The sequence below is a fragment of the Nipponia nippon genome, unplaced genomic scaffold (genome assembly GCF_047370975.1).
Source record: "Nipponia nippon isolate SJK-2023a ecotype South Korea unplaced genomic scaffold, ASM4737097v1 scaffold_15, whole genome shotgun sequence".
Taxonomy (NCBI): Eukaryota; Metazoa; Chordata; class Aves; order Pelecaniformes; family Threskiornithidae; genus Nipponia; species Nipponia nippon.
The window spans coordinates 9,165,477-9,179,626 of record NW_028262331.1 but is presented as its reverse complement, the minus strand read 5'-3'; the positions used below and the strand labels follow the sequence as shown (position 1 = coordinate 9,179,626).

The window sequence follows — 14,150 nt, the reverse complement described above, 5'->3', positions numbered from 1 at the left end:
GAAAAGTCTCACTCTCTCGTGTACACAGGCACACATTTTAAATTGGATTAAATGGACTAATTCTAAAAAACTGAACAGAATGTTCTTAAAAGGAAAACTTAGAAGAGCTGAAATATCTTGGTACTTCGAACTAAGTGCTACGCCGGACAAACTGCAAAGAACCGCTGTATGCTTACTTGCACGTTCCAATCTCTTGGACTGACAAATCCCTTTAAGCTTAATGAAAACAGGACAGAAACTTCAAAGCAGGAAAACAGCTATTAAAAATTATCTGACAAGAAGTGACACTTCATCTGCATCCACAGTATTTAATTTGTTTGAATAATATAGTTACAGATAAACAAGTTCACTCCATATACAATTACCGATACCTTTTTTTTTTAATACAGTTCATATTCCAGTACATCAACACTATTTTATTTACAAGGTATTTATGTACATTAACATCTTTCTAAAGTCAGTGCATTGTCAATAAGTTTTATACAATAATTTACAAAGTGAATGTAGTTAATAGTTAACTTAATATATTTACTACTAATTCATGAATTAATTTAATTTTAAAAATTAATTACAACCAATGTAACAAACACAGAAGATCAAATAACATTAGTAGATTGTGCTACCTGCTTAAATAAAACATTTTAAAGTAAATCAGTTGAAAATCTTTCACTTCTCATGGAGTTTGCGTAGGGAGGAATAGACAAATGGGTATTGAAAAAGGAAAAAGCTTCTAACCTAGAAATTCACAAGTCATGTTTGCTTTTCTTCAGTCTCAATGTTTAGACCACTTTAAAGATAAAAGACCATACAGGAGAGGGAGCAACACTTTACAAGTAAGACAATACTTCTTTTGGAACCGATCCGCTGTCCTCCAAGAGGCACGGCCTCCAACAAAGGCAGGGAGGTTTTTGCCTGAGTAAAGACAGCAAGATCAGCTGACAGACATTTCTTAAATGGATAAAACTCAGATCTTTCTGGAAATTAGAAACTTATTGGTAGGTTTGGCATTCTTGTAAAACACATTAAAATGAATCCAAACATTTATTTCAGAGACCAACCATGTATCAATTTTGTTAGCGAAGAAAGAAAACCTAAAGAATTTGGAAGATGACATATGACAACATTAGTAAGCTGCTTAGACTCAGCTGAAGAACAAAAGGCCGAAAGAGTCTTTTATCTTCATTCAGATATGCAAACAATTTAACACTGAAAACGTTTAAGGAAATGCCTACTCAAAAAATAACCATCTTTTTTCCAGTCTCTGGTACGACTCAGTCATGCTTTCCTTCATGCAATAAGCCCGTTCACTTAAAAGAGCATGTTGCAAGGGCATGGAAAGCAATTCTGGTTTAATTGCAAGTATATGATTAACCTGTTGCAAAAAAGAAAATTTGAAAAGGCAACCAAATTTTGAAAAAAAGAAACTCCATTAAATTATGAAACCAATTCAAAAAAACCATCCATGAATGCTACGATAGCTACCTGACAGCCACAGCTTCTTATTTGTTTGAAATACACAGTGGATAATTCACAGCCATTCACTCCAGAGCCCTTACAACAACAAAAACAAACTATGTTTTTGAATGTAATTATACGAACTTTAAAAGTGCAAATTTAAAAGCAACACCAGTCATGAAACACAAGCTCAAGCATCCTTCCTTCCAAAAGCTGGGAACATTTTGTGCAATGTGCACATTTTAAGACACCATGCGTGTAATCACAACTACTCTCTTCAACCTGAAGTTTCTTCTTGAGGCATCTCAAAGTTTGAGATCGCACTCTTCAGGCAGAAAAGCCATTCCTGAAACATGTTGATCTGCACAGCCAACACGTGGAGAAAACACAATTATAATAAACCATTCAAGTGCAGAAATAAATCTCTTCTCAACTTATGATTGGGTCGTGCTCCCAACGTACAGAAAGAAAGCAACTGACACACACTGGTGGTGGCAAAACTGGAAACGTCTCCTATTCTTGATGTTCATTCTTTAAATTTGTGCACTTTTCATTCTCTTGCTTTCCCTGTTTTGCCAATAAAATGCAATAAAACTGCAGGAAAAAGGAGGTAGCAATATCATGTTGTCCAAAGACAACACTACAATTTTTTTCCCCATTTTCTTAAACCTAGAGAGAGCCTTAGGGGTTTGTTAGAACAGTTGGTAAACTCTACACTACTTTGTTTAGCTCTTATTTGGACTATTTAATTTAGCTCTTATTTGGTCCTAGTCGGCTTTTCTCAAACCATTTTATTTAAAGGCCAATGGCAGTCTCAGCCTGATGTCTAATATCAGAAATGTTTAGAGCATGTAGTGAGATAACAGAACAAAACAATACTATCTTTATATTAACTGCTATTCAATTAGGGTTTTCTTTTTGTGCTTTCAGATCACAGGGTACAATAACTACACTTAGGTTATCTGTTTCAATAGCATTTTTGCCAAATAAAAGTTTCAGGATGTTATCCCTCACATTCTCAAAACAGTCCATGGAAGATCATCTGCTTACTGTAAAACACAGTACTTCTTATAATCTGACTCAAAATCCTCATCCATGCTGCTTGTGTCTGCCATCTTTTTGCCGTCTATCTTTGGCAGAAATTGTGCATAGTCTACCCCCTGCTGCTCATAGAAAAGAATGTAGGCAGAGTCGGTGTCGATTTCATCGGGATGCAATTCCTGCAAAAGAGAAAAACATGTTCCAAAATACGCAATGGGACAATTGTGTTGCTGTTATTGAACTTAAAATACACGCAGTTGCCCTAGAAACAGTATTTTTAACTGGCTGTTTACAACAAGAAAAATCCCGTTTTCTGTCTCCCTTATTATAGTTATAAGGCTCCGTTATTTACTTGAAAAGTATGACAAATTTTATAGTGATAAATGCAAATGCTTAGAAATGTCGGAACTTAATTATTCAGTAATTGAACACAAAACTGCTAGCATCATGAAAAAATAATCTTGGACATCCATTTTTAGTAATGTTTCCATCTTTGTACAAAATAAGCATCTTTCCTTACCCATGGTAGCAGCTGATGAACAGATGTTAAATTGAAAAAAAGAAAATCTCTGGTACAATTTCAGTTAACAATTTTAATATTTATCCAATGCAACTTTTCAGATGCTCATGATTTCAAAGAACAGTTGTCGCAAGATGTAAATTTCTTGGGCTCTAGGTAACCAAGACAAAAATTATTTGCTACAAAAATAAATGATTTACCTTACAGCTACTGTCATTGTAGCAGTACCACTTGTTGTTCGGGTTTTTGGCATAAGTGACATAATGACCCCCTCCCATAATTCCTGAATGGCACTGAAGAAAGTGAAGAAAATAAATTCCAGATCAAACATCAAAACTCAGAATTCACAGAATAAACAATTCACAAATTCATGATCTTTCAGTGAATGACAATGGTTCATGACAATCTATACATCTGGAGCTGACTAAGCTTACATACTCAAGCAGACAAAACATTACACAGAGATATACTTTTCAGTTGTACTCAGTTTTATGGCAAATTTATTTTGCTGACAATGGCTCTACTTTGTTCTCCTTCTCAACAGAACCCTACTTTTTGTAATGAAAACAGTAGAGTAAATGCATTTAGTCAAAACAATGCCACATAAAGATAGTTTACTTGCATAAAAAAAAGGCAACTTACCGAAATTGCATATAGATTGTAAATAGGGTTAACACATACTTCTTCTCTTTGGTCATCTGTAATGTCATCCTCGCTGTGGTTATCAATTTGACCGTTGATACTGCCATTACTATATGCATTCTGCTCACAGATATATCCATTGGCTACAGTCATCTCACTGTCCTGAGCAGTATATAGTTCACTCTGGCTACCGCCCAAATTCTGCCCTCTGGTAAGAGCATCACCTTGATCAGAAGTAAATCTCTGTTCCTGGTCAGTACCATTCTCTTTACTTGCATCCAAATTTTCTTTGCTACTTGACAGTTTGTTTTTACCCAGTTGTGGTAGCCGAAGACGCCCTTTACCTCTTCCTAAAGTCCTTGGACTACTATTTGGGCTACTGTTTTTACTTGAAGGACAGCTGGTTCCACTTTTCCTCCCCAAAGACGGAGATGCTAAAACAGAAAATATGCGGACTACTAAGATAACTAAACACATAGTCTATCTTTGCACACACACATACATACACCTATAAACTGAAATTTAACTCTTTTATGAAGGAGCACATTCCTCACTCTTAATCCAGCCCACTTACACAAGCAGACAGTGCCAATATCTGTTGTCACTGAGTAACTTTTTTTCTTTTTTTCTCTTCTTTTTTTTAATGGTAAAGCTTCACTAAGCTTTCCAGGGCAAATACCACCACAAATGAGTGTTTCAAAACAAGTGTAGTGCTCCGGCCAAAGAAACATTAAAATTTTGTTCATAATATCATTCCCCCCCCACACCCCCCACCCCAATATCAGTATTGACTGGAATTTTCCCTAATTATTACCTACCTTTGATATTATTCAAGACAGCAGTGTTAAGGGAGGATGGACTTCTGTTCAGTAGATCTCCTTCTCCTGGAGTGTAAGTGATTTGCAGATCTATTTTTCTGGACTCCCCTTGGAGAGTCCGTGGTTCAGGAAGGCTGTCAACCTGGAGCGTTAGCTGCTTTCTTTGAAAATGACTTGGATCCCTTTGTACCAAAAAGGCACTTGGGTCAAAATTTTCTCTGGGAAATTTAACAATTTTCTGCGATTTTATCCAGCGGCCATTTACGAACTGAAATCTTTTCAGGTGAATGATCTAAGGAGAAATGTGTTAGAGAAAATTAAAGGAGGACAATTAAATCACAGTGAGTAATTTCACTGCTTAAAAGTAATTTTGCCCGAAACATACACATTTTATCATATGCTAATAAAAAACAGTAACAATGTTGTAGTGGCAATTTCGATTTTAGGATCAAGCTGGTAAAATACGGAACTAATATTTTCATGGGGAAATGATGGAAAAGGTTGCTTCAATCCAGTCATCAGCACTGTGTGTTTTGAATAACCTATCAAATATGGAAAGCAACAAATGCAGGTGTTACACAACTAGACAAAAGATCATGTTACTGGAAAGATTGCCTAAGCGTGAATTCTCTGTCAGAACAGATGACACTGAATGCAAAATGCCACCATTTCCTGCAATGTGTCAGCTAAAAAGATTCAAAAAAGGATTTGAGGTTTGTTTTATTTGCCTGCGTTACAGAAATGCATGAAACAAACTAAGTCAATGCCCCTCCTGAGACCGTGAACAACAGCAAATCATCTTATTCAGAACAAGGAGACATACCTAGCAATTCAAATTTGTGATCAATGTACTTTGGTTTTGTTGCTGTAGAGGAAAATTACACAAGATCATACCAAAATAGGGGGAAGTCTCCAAAGATCCAGTTTTTTGGTGGCCAAACAGTGGGTCTTGCATTTGGAACAGTAGTACATCTCATCCTCTCCCAGTTCTTCCTCGCTGGTGAAGGCTCTAAGACAACTATCCAGATTGATGGGCTCTGCTTGAGCTCGTCGGCTTTGTTCAACACTTTCATGTTCTTCTACAATCTAAAGTGCGATAAAACTACATCTGACTTGGAAACATACACAAACTGCTCAGAGGAAGGCTCTATTCACAGTATCATACAAATAATAACATACAGTTATTTAGGATTAAAGATAAAAATTAGGTGCCCTCAGTTTTAGCAGAAACTTTCTTTCAATTATAAAGAGGCAGACATACAAATAATGCACTGTCCTTATTCTTGGGTTCTGCTTACAAAAATTATCCTTAAAGCACAAGTTTATAGATTCAACTCACAAGTTTGAACAGCTATTCTACATTAACTCAGCTACAGGCTTACCTTTAGATATGTTTTGTTGACTCAATGAGGAAATGGATTTACTCACATGCATAACTGTTTATAGCACTGGTGTGCTTAGAAAATGTGTCAAATTAAGATATTTTGTAACATATTCTGGAGGCTAGATCAAAAGCAACTCACAACGGACAAAAAATATACTGCTGTGGTTTCTTTAAAGCTTCCCTTCCACATTATGGTCACATAAGAGGTCTAACATGAAGACATTAATTTATCCAGAATATATTGTTCAATGCTTACTGACTTTATTTTAACATTAAATGGACAAAAGAAACATCAATTGGAAAAAAAAGAATGGTGAAATGGGTTGTGCTTCAGAGCTATTCACAAACAAAAAAGGGTTTGCATTGAAATTTTACCCGTTCTTGCGATGTCTGGTAGCGCAGGTGGAGTGCTGTCGGATCCCAGTCTACAGCAATGTAAGCATTCCCAACACAAGCTCTGTCTTCTGTGCACTCAATTTTACAGCCACGGCAAAATCTAAATCATAAAGTTAGATGTGGTAAGTAAACTGTCCAATAACTAAGTTTTAAATTACTTCACGCTCCAGTTCTGCTCCTTATTTTGCAACACATGCACCCCCAAAGTTTCAGGCCTTGCCTTCAGCGTAAAAGAGAGGCATTTATATAAAACAATAATCCATGTCACTTTTCTATTTTACTACAAAACTTTAATAGAGATGAGAAGTTGAAGCAGCTGGGTGAGCTCAACCATCTACCTGCGTATAATGCTGACCAAGCCTACCTACAACACCAAAAAACGAGAATGCTTTGTCTCCGTAAGCATTTTACAACATGATAGCTAATGTACATCATTTACCTAGCTGTAAGAGACTTTTTTTTTTTTAAATGAGTATATGGTCTGAATACGTTCCAGCAAGGCTCTGAAATTTTCATTAGCATGTCTTTGTTTAGGGAAAATTGTAAGCGTGCTTCCAGGGTGAATTTCTTATTGTCTGTTTTAGTTCTTACTCTTCAAATGGCACAGGAACTAGTGAGGGTAAGTGATTTACATCTAAAAGTTTGGTTTTGTATGAAACCCCCAGAAATCATCCAAATATGTACACACAACGTGCCTGCGTATATACACACATGCACACAGAATACTGTAAGGGGTTAAGAGGTTTTCAATAATCTCATGTCTGTCTCCTAATTTAAAGTTTCTGTGTCAGCAGAGCTTTCAGCTCTCCATGTCATAAAAGCTATTCTACAGTGAAAGGCTGCCATGTGAGGGCTTCGGTTAAATTAGATTCTAGATTCTTATAGTTTGCTATTACCTCTGAAGTCTGAAACATATCAAAAACCCATTACCATAAATTAAATTTCTGCTGGAGTGACTCCCTTCCTTAAATCTAAAAAGGACAATGTACCTGTACCATGGACACCAAGCACAAGAATTTCCATCCTTCTGAACTACCCTTAGGGTGAATGGATACTGATATCCCATGCTATCATCACTGAAACAGAAGAGAACACAACATGAACATGAGCACTCGTTCAGACTGCCAATTACCTTCCTTCACTATGCTTCCTATGCTTACTTTAAGAAAAACACCAAAAAAAAAACCCTCCTCAAAATTATAATTTTTATTAGATTAAGGTATTAAAACAAGACTGGCCTTTACATCGCCTGAATTTGTCAGATACAATGAATTATCAATAACTGGATGAGAATGAACCAACCAATTTGTGTAAAGTCAGCCTTTAAGTGCAGCTAGAAGGTATACTACATTTAACTGTATTAAAAGGGATTAAAAGTTATTTTTAATTATTGACATTATTAAATTGCAGGACCTCAAAATGGCTTCTTACAAAAATAACCCGCTAAATGGAATCTGCAGGCGAAAAGCATCTGGGGTAAAAGCGCACACAATTGTTCCTAAAGCTGTTGACATTTAAAGCTTAATTATACATTAAAAAACTTACGTTCATTCAACAGAGGTATTATGAGAAGTCAAAATGGATAAAGACGAAGAATGAACATAATTTTAAATCTTGTAAGTCTACACCACTGTATGCCAAACTCACCAGTCTTGTGCATGATTACTAGCTTCCTGAGGCGGGAGAGGGCTAGCAAGCCTGGAAACCTGAATCCACACTGCATCATACAGGTCCTTTTTCCGTGTATGAACTGTACAAGGAACAATTAGTGGCATTCCAAAGAGACTAGGACGATTCTTCTGAGATGAAAGAAAATATAATTCTGTTCGCATCTGCATATGTGAAATAAAAGAATGACTCAGATATAAGTATGCATTAACTCATGTTACCATAATTACTAGGATGCTGACCTTGTTACTTATTTCAGGCTTTGGCAATTAAAATAAACCATTAATTCTATGAAAAGCACTCCATCTCAGCACTTTTTTCCCAATATTAAATACTGTAAATTTTGATCATTGACTTGAAACTGCCTGAAAACTTTTTTGTGTTTTGTGATATTATTTAGGCATTAGACCATATCAACATAAATCTGTATTTCAGCCTCGTACAATATTTTATATTTCATATGATGCATACTTCTTACTTTTCCCAGCACATGGTAATATTGTAACACAGACATGAACCTAATGATGCTAATTCCTGTCCCAAAATGACCTCTACACCAGGCAAGCTTATGTTTGCTAGAGAAAGAAAACCTTTACGTCTAAAGGAGGCACTACAGACCTGTACGCAACTTATTCCAAGCAGACAAACTAACCTTCATGCTTTTTCTCCCATTTGTAAGAAAGATTTAACATCCTGACTTAATGACACCAAGGTACAGCAAACAGCTACCACCCTGCATAAGTTTTATACAATTAACCCTTTCCATGGATCAGATTTTTGACAATGACAAGTGTGGATTCCTGGAATAGCTTCCACAAACAACTTTTACTGGTTTTTAAGCTGTATAACCAGCAGCTTGTAATGGCTTAAAAGCATTATACCAATCACCTAAGAGATTCTGCAAAATTTGAATCAAGATAACAGTGCTAACAGTGGTTACTTGAGAGAATAAAGCAAAAAAGCCTCATGCAAACACAGAGTAAAGAGGGAAGTTAAATGGCCTCCTGGCCCATGTCTGCCAGGCTCTAAACATCAACAGCCTCTAAAGTCTGGGCACAGCGCACACAGAATGTGTGGCTATTTGAGGTGTTCAGCCATCCAGCTTTGACATTTAGAGTTCACCTTAACTACAGATGCTTTTACACAGAGTTCATGCTAACAGAATGACCCAGCAATGTACTATATACCTTCACCCTGTTTCCGTATGAGAAATAAGGCTTTTCCACATAATAGGAAAGAAATGCATTTCTAGTAGTTCCTCTAATTAGATTTTTTCTGCTCAAAGAATCTGGAACATTTAATCAGGGAGTTAGCAAACGCCCAAGTATGCATCGCAGCATTAACGAACTGGGAAGCATGCCAGTACTAAGGAAAGAAAAATACACCAACATTAGACATTATGATGTAAATTTACAAGAGTTGTGTTTCTGTAGAACTTGGCACTTGCTTAAGAGGGAAAGGTATTCACGTGCTCCCTCTTAAGAAATAAAGATTAATTTATCATATGGACATTAAAAAAAAATCCTCGCTGACTTTCTCTCAAAGTGTGTTACGCAAACAATTTATAACAAATGCAAAATCTACTAACCATTTTTCTGTGGACTGCAATTATATACCCTGTACATGGACTATCAGAAAGCAAGGGCACATGACCGTTGAGAGTCCAGTTGGCAAGGTTGCGCTCTGTTCCACATGGCACTACAGTATTTGGCATTCCGTTTGGAATTAGGGTTGGTTTAGGAAGGTCCCCATTCATCATTATGTTGGGTGCTCCATTAGCTGATGGCCCAGTTGAGACATCTGTAGATAGACAATTACATTCTCAATTATCTACAGAAACCAGAACTGATCACAAGATAGTTACCCTTTCCATTCTGTTCAATGCATTTCATGAAATATCTTCAACTCTTCTTAAGACCAACATCTAACCTTTTATTTGCCTACAACTTTGCAAAATCAGAGCATGCAAGAGCGAAGAATAACAGAGATGTTTACGACCCATATATGAAACCACAAACAATAAAACCAAAACTGAACACCATGCTTCCAACTTTTTACATGTCCTGCCTCAGAGCCAATCCACAAGAAATAAAATATTTTGCTTGTTTCTTGTGTCTTTAACTAAAATAAGTACACAGTGATCTTCAGAGTGCTATCCTGGGCACGATCCTAAAAAGGATCACAGACCATTAGTAGACACTGAGACTGCTCACAGCTTCTTTGTGGATCAGAACTCTAACTTATTTGTCTTTTCTTTATTCCTCACTGTTTACTTATTACTAAGAAGTCAGGTTTTCTCCTGAATTTCTCCAGTACCTAAGCACTGTGCATTTTAAAAGAACAGGAAAATACCGTATGTTTTCTTTTACCTGTCTGCACAGGACTTGATGCTGATGTAGGGGATCCTGGAATTGGTATTTCAAATGCACACAAAAACCCACTCACTGATAACCGAACTTTCTGGTTGTCTTGAGGAAAGTTCTTCAGTAAAAAAGAGAAAGTTAGTCAGATACATATGTACTTCCATCTGTGACTCCGAACATGTTTTTTCTTTTGAAAACAGTCTATCAGCTCATCTCTCCCCTCCCATCTGCTTTCTTATACCTTTCCAGAAGGAAAAAAAGGAAGTCACTAAGCACACCCCTTTGCAGATCTCTGCAGAAAGACCTGAGTTATTAACAGTTCTCTAAACAGACTGAGAGCACCTAGTTTCAAGCAGTTTTAATCCTATTCAATGACAACAAAAAAATTATATATATATATACACACGTATACATACACACTATATAGAACTCAGCCAGTCGTTACTTATGCCTCCACAGCTTCTTGACAGTGTTTGAACTCATGACAGCACTCTAACTTGAGATTTATTACCTCAAAATGATTTTATCCTTTTTTTCCTAAAAATATCATTAGTAATCAATTCAATTAAACTTCTGCAAGCTTCTACATCACTATTAACTTTGCTTACAAGTGGCTTATTTTGGTTCAGTTTACTTTGATTTAAAATCTATTTAAAGCAAGCCAAATTACTGTTTAAGAACGAAACAAAAGTTCATATAGAGATATAACTAAGTTGAGTTTTTTATCACCCTTTTAGTTAAATTATTTCACAGTTCTTGTAAGCAAAGCTTAATGTTAAAAAGAATGAAGAAGTGTGCCAATGTATGCAAATAACAAACAAAAATACTAGAAGTATTTTGTTAGTTTGGTTAGGGTTTGGTTTTTTTTTTTTCCTTCCTACCTTTATATTGGAGCTATGCACTTCTGCAAGTAGAATCTGTTCTGGTTTTAGCCCACAGAGTTCACTTAACTGTTTTTTCAAACCTGTATACTTTTCATCCATGTTCAATCTCAGGCCATATCGAAAAGGAGTAGTACCATCTAATTTAATTACTTCAAAGGGGAAAAGAAACACACTGGTCAGCAAACCAGGAAAGTTTTAATGAGAATAATACACTACAGCTACTTACTTATTAGAAAGTATTTTTTCCCAACTTTAAGATACGATTGGTTTTTTTCTTATCAGCCAATTTTCAAGGTCTGCAGACAAATGTCAGAAAACCCCTTGCTGCATAGGCAGTAGAAAATGGTTTCAAAATTTGTTTCACTTTTTTATCATCTTTCTTTTTGCCTCTTTTCTGACAATACATGGGTTCTTCATAGTACAGTTCACGACCCATAAAGCATTTTTTGTTTGTACACTCCCTCCAGCCTTTCTTTTTCACTCTAGGCAGATTTAGGACAACCTCCACAACACAGGGAGCAGAAGGAAAGTTCTCAGAATCTCCATTTTACATGTTTCTGTATTAAGTCCTTTAGTCAAGACTGAAAATGGGCCATCTGTGCTCTGTTTTTAAAGGTTTTATTCTACTTTAAATGTATTCCAATGAAAATTCTTGTACTCTATTATATTAAAATGGTTATACTATTTTTAAGTGTAAGTGCTAACAATCAAAATTTGGTTGTTCTATGGCTGTTCTACATATACAATTTTTATTTTAGCAATGACAAGTTTATAGGGAGTTAAACACTTCTACTCACCTGTAATTTCTAGGTGCATGTAGCTATCCATTGGCAGAGGCAAAGATAAAAAATTAAAAGGGTCAAATCTAACACTTATATGTCCACAAGTTTTGCATTTCACTTGTGACTTCAGCTGCCCATGAAATAAATCTACAACAATGGATCTATTTCTTCTCAGATGGTTTTCCCAGGCCTAAAATGACATACAAAAAACCAATACAAAGTTAGAAACTGAAGACTGTTTGCTTGAACTACAGGAAGGATGATATGCTGCAAGACATCCAAAGTTTCATTGGCCTATGGAAGTCAAATTATTTCCATAGAAGTTGTTTACCAATTTCTAATAAATAGGAAGTATTTAGTTCAACATGAGTAAAGGAAAGTTATTTCAATTAACACAATAATCAAGGTATGACATCATTTAAAGTATTTCTGAAAGGATCATCAGGTATCTTGAAAAATTTTGATACTCCATAATTCTAAGGAGTTGTTCAAAATGATTGTGAAGTATCATCTTTATACCTTTATTATAATACTTAAAACTCATTTGCAGTTCAAAGCTGAAATTGACTCCTTAAATCACAGATCTAAGAAGTTTCAAAAGACCGTAGGGTCCTGAAAGAGTATTGCCACAGACAGCCTCATAAACAACTTAGCAGCTTAGCATTATAGGGAAAAAAACCACAAAACAAAACAAACAAAAACCAGCAAACAAACAAACCCCAAACCCAAAAGCTTTAACCCGTACCTCTGCTGCTACTTCCCAGTCTGGTCGACCATCGCTGTCTTTCAGTTCAACATACGGCTTATCATGAACTCTGTTCAAATCCTCATGAAGACCATCCAAAAGAAAAGCCAGAAGCTCCTGTGAGTCTTGCTGTTGAAAGCCATTAAATCTTGGAGCATATTTTGCTATTGTCCACTATAAAAAAGAGTCAGAAAGTTATTTAACATGTTACAAAAGTTGTAACAATAAATCAAAATATTGTAGACAAGACGCATGCTGTCAACAAGCACAAATTCAATTGCCAAGAGTTAAAGGTAAGCCCCTATGCTTTCAGAACAAAAGACCATTAACAGGCAAATGCATAACCTTTTGTCCCTAACAAGGGCTATAAAAGCCACATCTTATACCACAACCTCTGATTCATATCAGTTAACTCCTTTCACCTTACAACCTCTGAACCATGATTATATTCCACAGAAAGCTGCTTAAGTCCTGAGCACCAGGACTGATGAACCCTGGCCTCTTCCAGGTGTGCATCTTGTCCCTGCACAACCCTCTCCTGAACACCTCCCCTACGTTCCTTAGAGGCAAGAAAGCAAATTCTGTGACCAGTTTGGAGTAACATATGTGACGACTGACGGCCTCCAACTTCTAACACTTGAAATACATGTCTAAGTCTCCTTCCCTTTCTCTAGGGGATTTGAGTCCCAGAACCATATATCCCAGGATACTGATTTGAGTCCCAGAACCATTACAATACAGGTAACATCAGGAAAAAGTGCATTAAAAGATTCCTGTCATCCAAAGAAATTCTTGCTTTCCACCTTTAAATAACACATATCACAGACTTACCCGCAGCTTTAATGGTGCTATATTCTTCTGAGTTCCACTCCACAACTCCTGAACCAAATCCCCATAGCACTTGGCCATGTGTCCTTTCATTCCTATCGGATTTGTCCTAGAAATCGTAAAGTAATTAATACCATACTAGAATTTAAACAAAGTTCAAGCATGGGGATAAACAAAGAAGTGCAAGGGCTTCTTGCTGAACTGTTTTAACTCTCCCAGAAACAAAAGAGGTTATACTTGCATGTATCTAATCTAGTATCTGCTGTATAGCCGATGGTTGATAACACTGAACTTAAAAGGATGTATTCATACTGTCTACTTCTGAAAGCTGAAACTCACTTCAAAGAAATGTTACAGCATCTAAAATGCCAATGGTCTCAAATAGAAAATTACCTGTTAAGTTCATAAAGATGTCTTCCTGAGATGAAATACCGTGTTAGAGGTTGCGTATTACTGACACACTGGATACTGGAGTTCATGAAACATGTGTTACCCAGATTGCTTAATCCAGTAGCACCCTTTTCAGTAGGAACTGAGAAAAAGAAAACGTAATTATACCAGTTGTGCAGATGTGAAAAATTCAGGATGGTATATCAGTAAAGTTAAGAAGATGACCTTTTCACA

General features: G+C 36.2%; 1 protein-coding gene across 6 annotated transcripts in view; it reads right to left on the bottom strand.

Annotated features, from left to right (window-relative positions):
* Positions 1 to 282: 282 nt before the first annotated feature.
* The window catches only part of USP32 (ubiquitin specific peptidase 32), an 81,602-nt gene continuing 67,734 nt past the window's right edge, over positions 283 to 14,150 (bottom strand). For 5 of the 6 annotated variants that reach the window (XM_087751691.1, XM_087751693.1, XM_087751695.1 and 2 more), the window contains 15 exons: positions 13,920 to 14,058; positions 13,530 to 13,635; positions 12,699 to 12,872; positions 11,969 to 12,143; positions 11,169 to 11,320; positions 10,294 to 10,405; positions 9,513 to 9,724; positions 7,904 to 8,088; positions 7,246 to 7,332; positions 6,236 to 6,356; positions 5,371 to 5,562; positions 4,477 to 4,768; positions 3,659 to 4,092; positions 3,217 to 3,309; positions 283 to 2,675 (listed from right to left, as the gene is read on the bottom strand). In XM_087751691.1, the coding sequence (XP_087607817.1) occupies positions 2,502 to 2,675; positions 3,217 to 3,309; positions 3,659 to 4,092; positions 4,477 to 4,768; positions 5,371 to 5,562; positions 6,236 to 6,356; positions 7,246 to 7,332; positions 7,904 to 8,088; positions 9,513 to 9,724; positions 10,294 to 10,405; positions 11,169 to 11,320; positions 11,969 to 12,143; positions 12,699 to 12,872; positions 13,530 to 13,635; positions 13,920 to 14,058 (2,648 nt within the window). In that variant the 3' untranslated portion in view covers positions 283 to 2,501. The remainder of the gene's footprint in view (positions 2,676 to 3,216; positions 3,310 to 3,658; positions 4,093 to 4,476; positions 4,769 to 5,370; positions 5,563 to 6,235; positions 6,357 to 7,245; positions 7,333 to 7,903; positions 8,089 to 9,512; positions 9,725 to 10,293; positions 10,406 to 11,168; positions 11,321 to 11,968; positions 12,144 to 12,698; positions 12,873 to 13,529; positions 13,636 to 13,919; positions 14,059 to 14,150) is intronic. The other variant, XM_087751692.1, reaches the window with a different exon arrangement.